This window comes from Opisthorchis viverrini (assembly GCF_000715545.1).
Source record: "Opisthorchis viverrini unplaced genomic scaffold opera_v5_26, whole genome shotgun sequence".
NCBI lineage: Eukaryota > Metazoa > Platyhelminthes > Trematoda > Opisthorchiida > Opisthorchiidae > Opisthorchis > Opisthorchis viverrini.
In genome coordinates this window covers 732,129-740,769 of record NW_008751683.1, presented here as the reverse complement: position 1 = coordinate 740,769, position 8,641 = coordinate 732,129, and the positions used below count along the sequence as shown (strand labels likewise).

The window sequence follows — 8,641 nt, the reverse complement described above, 5'->3', positions numbered from 1 at the left end:
AATATCAGCTGCCATCGGGGGAAGCATATATAACTACAGTGACCTCTTTCTGACTGTCACACAAACATGCAGTTGGTCTTCTGAAGTTTTGACTGGACCGGAAGCATATCATCATCCGCCTCAATAAAACCCAACTATGCGGCACCTTAAAAGAGCAGGTTCACACTGCCGCCGATAGTTGTCTGTATTCTGAACTGTAAGTATTTAACCGAACTCATCACCACATATTGCCGCAACTAACACGATGGCGTCTCACAGTCCAGAAGGGCCCCCGCAAGTTCCCGGCTGGTCTTCGGTTAGCCGTCAATTACCGAAAGCCAATCGTACAAATACTTTGACGAATTATGCCTGTTTTCAAGGAAATAATAGGTTAATTTGCCCTCGCAGACAAAACCACACTAAATAGCTGGTGCTTCGCGTACTTCTTTCATCAGCGGACACACTTTACCAGCTTCCTCGGATTCACGACTTTCCTTTGGTCTTGGAGGTAACCTGCTGCATTTGTGGTACATCCAATCGCAACGCAAAACGGCGTTGCTGTTTTTTACTGGATGAACGCACAATACCACATAGTTATCCTTCAAGTATTGACCAAAATCCTTCTCAAGTGACCTGAAGGATGAAAAGGATGCAGCCAGAAATTTCTCAACAAACCCGTGTGAAGCCAATTCCGAAGCTTTAGCAAAGCAAAAAGTCCAATGTGCGCCAAAAAATTTGAAACGATAAGTTTCGTAAACACACAAAAACACGACATCTCCTTACGGTAACACGGTATTTGATTCCGCTTTTCTGTTGCTCAACCAAATTTAACTGTAAATACGTTTCTGCCGCAAGTGGTCCGGCTGGTTGGAGCGTAGCCCAAACAACATGAAATTCGCGAATATATTTTGCGTTTCACGCATACTTATACACAACCAAATTAACCCAGGCTATTTTTGTCCGGAAGGTACTACGGTCTACTACGTGGAAGGAACCTTCTGTATTCACCGTAAGCGTAGCCCAAACAACATGAATTTCGCGAATATATTTTGCGTTTCACGCATACTTATACACAACCAAATTAACCCAGGCTATTTTTGTCCGGAAGGTACTACGGTCTACTACGTGGAAGGAACCTTCTGTATTCACCGTAAAAACATAATCGCTGCGTTTGTGTAAACCGTTCGAAGACTTGCATCCGTGGCATACACCATCAAAAGAAATCGTCCCATCTTGATCTATCCTTTCTTAATCACAGCCGCCTGCTTCCGTGCCCTTTCCACCTTTACTGTCCTTTCCACCTCTTAAGTAAAAATCGTTTCTTCACTCACTCAGACAAATCCACAAAGAGCTGCAACTGGCACAAACCCATTCTTCAGCCGATTAGACTCGGGCAAAACCTTCTCGTTCGGCTTTGGAACATTCCTTTCAAGCTTACCATATTCATTCGCTGGTTTAGCGTTTTAAACGGGTGACGGATTGGGCTTTCCTACTTCTCTTGCCCCATCCGTTTTGCACCTGATTCTTATATTAAAGTATGACTCATTTCAAAGATAATATTTTGTACTATTTTTGTGTATCAAATTGAACTTTCTGTCTGGTTAGCTTCTAGTACACGGATTTACTGATTGATGCACAGAATGGAGGCGACTGTCCAGGGTTCCCGGGTTGATTCTGTTTTTTCGTTAGGCGGCTGCCGCTCACCTGAAAGATACAAGTGAGAAAGGGTATAGCACTGCTCTCTCGGTTTTCGGCGCGGGGCGTTATGCTTGCCAGCGTGAGGACCCGCATAAATACCTGTCTATCAGTGCTTTGAACCGGGTGCTAGAAGGAGCGCGGACAGACAACGGAGGAAGGTCAGTCCATACAGCTACTACCCGAAAGGAATAAAAATTTACCGGTTGAGGTTCCCAATACGGAACTTTGGATGACGCGTAGGTCGAACTATGCCAAAGATCAAAAGAAAGGAGGACTGGGTTCGTAATTCTGCGGCACCGTTTACACAAGAGTAAGCAAGTGTGTATAAAAAACCTCAATTGTTCACGTCCGCAGCGTTAACAATTTCAGAGGTCTGTCACTGACCGGCACAGTGCAGTGTCAACACCCGCACACCAGACAACGGCGAGCGGAATGATGGCTCAGTAGCGTGGGTTGCTGCCGTTAGTTCCGACGACAGTTTTGTGATTCTAGTTGACCTTGCGATCACACGGAACTCGTGGGAGAACAAATGAAGGCAGGCTCAGGTACATGAACGAGCATGGGTAGTTCAGCAGCGCACATTCACACACACACACACACATGTCGACACACAAGTGTCGGACGGGACGGCCTCTGCGACAAGGTTAGTGGCGGGTATGAACAAGCGAAACAACTGGAGACCAAAAGTACACAGGCGGAGTAGGCAAATGAATAGGGGAACCATCATAAGGCCAAGTTAGATTCGACATTACCCAATGAAGTGCGCGCTCCGAGCTTCAAATCCTTTTAACCATATCACCGCTCTGTCTGCTGGGTCGACGGTAAAAAACCTACTGTCCAAACTTTTCTTAGACAGGGGGTAAGCAATAATTAGGTCATCCCGGAGACAACGATACACCAGGGGGAAGAATTCATGCACCGCATTGGATTTGGAAGTAGAGGATTTCAAATCGTTCGCAAAAAGTGAGCAGGGACTTGCAGGAACATCTGTAAGGTCGTTGACGTATATCAGAAGAAGCGGTGGTCCAGAAACGGAGCCCCGAGGGAACCCAATGGAGACCAGCACTGAAGAAGAGTAGGTCGGGCCTATTTTCACTCGGGATGACCTGTCCGATAGGGACACATTGATCCAATGTAGGATTTTCTCTTGAATCCGGCAAGACTCGGGTTTTCTTCCATTCTGGTCTAAATCCTTGGTGATGGGAGTCACATCTACGTCCAAATTAGCCATCACGCGAGCCCTGGTCCAAAATAAATAAATGAAGACCAGTCTTTGCCTTCCGTATCATATATTCTGCCTGTTTAAATGCTCCAAACAATCTTGGACATCGTTACATTTGTCGAGGTCAGCCAGCGAGGGGCGAAGCCACTTCCTCGCTTCATTTTTAGATGCGCTACCCTGAACCTGCGACAAGAATCGATAAACCAATAAACCGCGTTTATAAGCATTGGAATTCCTTCTCCTTTCTAGATCTGGACACTAAGCCTTCTCATCCCGCATTCTGACCAATCAGATCCCGACCTCTACTGGACCGCAGCTGGCTCCCCATCTTCCCAGCTAATCGGTTCTTCTAAGAGGCTATTAATACGATCCCGTCTGCTTCTGACCCTATAAATTCGCTGCCCTCCACTCAGAACGGTGAAAGCTCTTCTTGCACCTATTATGCGACTTCCCCCTACCAATTATATGATAAACTCAGGACGCACGAAAGACGTCACCCTCATTGAGCGTGTCCAGCGGGCCGCTACGAGAATGGTTGCCGGCCTCAAATCAGTGGACTACGAAACGCGTCTCGCGATGCTTGATCTCTTTCCCCTGGAGTACTGTCGCCTCCGAGGTGACCTAACTCTTACTTATGCACTGTTTGAACAAAGCTTGGCAAACAGGTTTTTCACCGTTGACCCAGCAAACACACGGCGGGGAAATAGTAAGAAAATTTTCAAGCTCAGAGCGCACACATTCATTAGACAAATTTTTCTCATTTCGGGTAGTAGCTGCGTGGAATGACCTTCCTCCGACGGTTGTCCACGCTCCTAGAACCCAGTTTAAAGCAGTTGTACATTTATTTATGCGAATCCTCGCGATTGCAAGCATACCGCCCCGCGCTGAGAACATAAAGAGCAGTGCTACACCCTTTTTTCACTTGTTCCTTTCAGGTGAACGACAGCCACTGACCGACAAGAACAAAACCGACCCGGGAAAATTGGGCAAAAGCCTCGATCCTGTGTACCAATCCATGAATCCGTGAACGCCGAGAAATCTGTTGTTGCTTCAATGTTCAACGAAGTATATAGACTTCCCTTATTATTAACGCTTCATCTGACGTGTTCTGTGCCCGCGGAACGCATACCAAACCCCGTATGGTAATGCATCCGAACACCGTATGGATTCCGAATTTCTGGGGGCGAGATAGCCCAATTGGTTAGAGCGCGAATTTACCGACCGGAAGGCTTGGGCAACCTGACAGTATCCCAGCCCTCGTGCTTCCTCTGGGTGGCATGGCAGCTAGGCACCGGAAGGGTGCTACAGCTGAACGATTTGTATTTTTGTCTGGTGATGCAGAAACGGTTCTACCCGGTTTTAGTGGTACAGGTGTTGCGCTGGGTGCAAAAGTGGGGGCGATTGCTTGATCTAGTTCCGGGAGCAGCTTGATTCACGGAGTCTGGTTCACCGAGTCCGTCATAGCTGGCAACCGATGATCCGAAATATCAAACCTTTTCGTTGCCTCGGCATATCCCCCCGGGTGCTGTGTAGTTGGAGCTTTGAGCGATGCTTTTCGTAGGGAACTCTCCGGACTATTTCATATGGTGGTGCGTAGATATTATCTGAATGACCAAGTGGGAGTAAGCTGCAAGGATATAATCCCTCACAGCAGCAGATTCGGTGCCGGGTGGACGATGGTGGAAGCTTCATACACCTGTGCAGTGACTACCTTACTTGTCGCGAGAATGAACTTTCAATATAAACTTTGCGCCCTACTGGTCGCAACTGCCCGACAACGTGGTAGTATGCCATGAACGGCAATCCTCGTGTTCCTCTTGGAACATGTGGTTCCACGCCACGGTTTGTGCCTCTTAAATCCCGTTTCCAAGACCAAGTTGGAGAACGTTCACCTCCTTTAGTATGCAGTATTTTAATTAGTATGGCAGGCTCTAACCAGAAGGCTAATAAAAATAAATGCAGAGAAAATCGTCCAGTTGTAACATCTTTTTTTTATGCCCCCTAGCTGCCACGTGATATTGCCAGGTTACCCGAACCATCGAGATACCGGGGTTGAGTTTGAGCCATTAAACTTCCGGTCAGTATGCCGGTGTGTTAACCACATGGTTTTCCATGCTATATAGGAATAGATAGCGTGTCATAAGCGATAATTCAGACCTCGACAACCCAAGTAGAGATAAGTTTTGATGAGTAATCCCACCTTACAAAGGTATGATTCTCAATGGAGGTGTCCACTAGTCGTCCAGATGTGACTACTGATATTGGTCTTGAGGAACAGATTAAAGTTAAAGGCGACCGGTTTGGTGCTTCAGCCCAGATTAGGGTAATTGAATTAGACGAGCACCGACTAAAGACTTTGCATCCGCCTTTAAACCAAGCTGGCTAGAGCATCTCATGACCAGCAGCTCTGTGAAACTTGAGGGACAAAATATATCCTTTTCCGAAGCTGTCTCTCCCCAGGGCTGTGTTGCGGGTTGGAAACCTGCTGAGCAACTGCAGGTGGCAGCTGGATTGTTGAAGATGTTCAACCCAACGATCAAGGTATTCTTTTTTATAGACACCCCGACCTAAAGCTGACACCTGGACGTGGTGGTCGGGCTTGAGTGCTGCTATGATCCCGCGGGCTACACTGGCTGGAACTTCATTCCACAAGGTACAACCACGCCAGGAAGGCCACAGGGGAGCAGCTAGACCCCGCACTACGAGTAATCGTGGTGCGACGCGGTCTGGGGGTAAAATCATACTGTCCTCTGCGACAGGAGTGTGAAGGCAGTAAGGTGTTTCCCCCAGGCGACCAGCATGTCCATATTTATGGAAATAGCGATGCTGCCTTCCCCCGAGGAAGGACGGGTCATAAAAGGTCGGCCCCAAAAACCGCACACTCCGATCGCCCAACGGTTGACCGTGACCGCTGGCGCATTATCCAATACGGTCGAAATCCTAAAGCCAAAGAGCCCGGTGCTGCTCGAAAGACACCTGCTGTGCGCGTCCGCATCAGGAATGAGACAGTAATGCCTTATTCCCTACGCCCTCGGGTCAGGCCAACCCCCTGCAGCCGACCAGGTCAGACTGTTGAGTCGTCGGCTCCGGGCAGGGTCCCCAAAGGAAACCCGACGTCCTCCCACTGCCTTGTGGGTCAGACATTTGAGTCAAAGGCTCAAGTTGGGGTACCTCAACCAAACCCCCTTCCTCGGCCTGGGCAACCGGGAAGTATCAGTTGCCCGCGCAGTTCAGCGTCCACCGATGTCCCTCCCCAACCCCTTCCCACTGCACAAGCAAACGTCGCTGGGCCATTTGACTGTCAGTCATCTGACCGAAGGGCCTTATGCTCCACGCTGCCTACAAACCTTAAACAAAATAACACCTTTCTATATCCACGAGATCCTTTCTATATAGGGGCTTTCAACTTCCGTACTCTATGTCAAATTGGCAAACAGGCAGTGCTTGCTGAAACCTTGTACTCCCTTGAAATTGATGTATGCTGTGTCTCCGAAACACGCATACAAGACCCGAGCGTGGTTCTGCATCTCAGAACGCCAAGGATGAACTCAGCTCTTTCACATTTCTCCCTCCGTGTGTCTGGTGACCCAGAAGCGATGACTCGTGGAATATATGGCGTGGGAGTTGCACTCAGCCCCAGAGCTGAACGCGCTTTGCTGGATTGGATCCCAGTGAACAGTCGTCTCTGCGCCGTCCGGTTATCCAGTTCCATCAAGATCAATGCTTCCCGGCATAAAAAGCGGTGCCTGTTTGTCGTGTCGGCCTATGCCCCAACGGACTGCAGTTCTGATGCGGAGAAGGATACTTTCTATCGAGAGCTATCCGGGCTCATTCGTCAGGCAAAAAGCACCGACACTGTGATTCTTGCAGGTGATATGGATGCTCAAGTAGGCCGTCTTAACTCTTTGGAATCACATTTGGGTGGTCGATTTGGAGTCAATGCTCGCCGCACAGACAATGCAGATAGACTCCTTCAGCTTTGTGCTGACCATGAATTGTTTCTGGCAAGTACGAACTTTCATCATAAACTTTCGCATCACGTAACCTGGTGGGCATCAACTGTAAATCAACCGTGGACCAGTTTGGCCACGTGGCCATCAGTCACCGGTGGAGAGCCACAATTCAAGACTTCCGTTCTTTCTGGGGCACACCACTTGATTCCGATCACACCATGGTGGATGCACGCCTGACAGTTCGCTTTCCTTCAGGCCCTCGCAAATTAGCAAGAAGCATGTTAACCCACTATCTTCGAAGAACGACGATAGCTCAACATTATCGATCTGAGCTAGCCCAACAATTCACGGTAAACCAATACTGTGGTGGCAGTGAGCATGTGGATGAAGCGTAGCAAAATATAAAAGGAGCTATGTTAGCGAAGTTCAGTGCTGTCTGTCCAACCACTCTGATTCGACCGCAAGACCACTGGATATTGGCGAAATCGCTATCCATGATCGATGCGAGGAAATCGATACCAGCAGGCAACACGTATGACGGCTCACACAAATCCCTCAAACACCAAATATTGAAGACCCTAAGGAAAGACCAAGAGGAAGAGGTTGTATTGATCATATGTTCACCCTCCGACAGATTCTGAAACAGCGACACTGCTTCCAGCAACCAACAATGGTTGTGTTTCTTGATCTGAAAGCTGCCTCTGACTCTGTGGACTGTCAGGCACTATGGCAGTGTCTGTGTCTGTCGTAGATTCTTGACCCTCATTAAGACGCTGTACGCCAACTCCCGAGGCCGTGTGAAGGTCTGCGGGAAGCTCTCGCCTGAGGCCACCACATCAAGTGGTGTCCGACAGAGCTGTACTCTTCCACCATTCCTCTTCAGCTTCGCCGTTGATGCGATCATTGGTACGATATCAGCCTCTAATGCCCGTGGGATCAATGTGCTCCCGGGGCGTCCGCTCACAGATATCGAGTACGCAAACGACAGCTCTTCTTGGATCTGACCCCGTGGTAATGCAAACAATATTAAATAATCTAAGTAATTCTTCCTCACGGTTCGACGTGCGCTTCACACCTGCAAAGTGCGAAATGTTACTGCAACACTGGGTGGGCTCGGACTATAGTCTCGTGCTTGCGGATGGGCCGAATGAGGCAGTAGACACATTTGTTTACCTGGACAGCCGTATCAGTCCCGGTGATCTCACAAAAGATGATGTTTTCATCCGGATTGGGAAGGCCAGAGCAGCTTTTGTGAATCTATGTCACCTGTGGCGTAGACGTAATATCAGTTTCTCAGTTAAGGGTCGAGTTTACGATACTACGGTGCTCCACATTACTGTATGGATCAGAAACATGACCGCTGCGCGTCGAGGACGTCGAAAGATTTTCAGTGTTTGACCGTCGATGTCTTCGAGGCATTGCCCGAATCTGGTGAGAACATTGGATCAGCGATGCTGAAGTACGTCGAATGGCATTCCGGAGAAATAACTCACCCTCGATAGATGAACTGATCATATTGCATAGGTTGCTCTGGCTTGGCCACGTGCTGCATATGCCAGTCGTCCGAGTTTCTCAAAGGGCTTCTTTCGTACAGCCATGTGAAGGGTGGGAGAGGGCCAGAAGCCGTCAAACAATGACTTGGCATCGGAGTATGAAAGCCATTACCAGCAAACTCGGTTGCGCTGGTCATTGCCGTCTTCCCGGATGGGGACCCCGAGACGGGCCATATCAATGGTTAGAGACATTGTCAGAAATCACCATCATCATCATTGTCAGCTGTAAGAACCGC

The 8,641-nt window shown here is 48.7% G+C and overlaps 1 protein-coding gene across 1 annotated transcript; it reads left to right on the top strand.

Annotated features, from left to right (window-relative positions):
* Positions 1 to 3,952: 3,952 nt before the first annotated feature.
* Positions 3,953 to 7,247, top strand: T265_02262 (hypothetical protein; the record flags this gene model as incomplete). The annotated part of the gene is made up of 4 exons (XM_009166466.1): positions 3,953 to 4,036; positions 4,088 to 4,270; positions 5,659 to 6,960; positions 6,981 to 7,247. The coding sequence occupies 4 exons, from the start codon at positions 3,953 to 3,955 to the stop codon at positions 7,245 to 7,247; spliced, it is 1,836 nt and encodes a 611-aa protein (XP_009164730.1).
* Between the last annotated feature and the right edge of the window lie 1,394 nt (positions 7,248 to 8,641).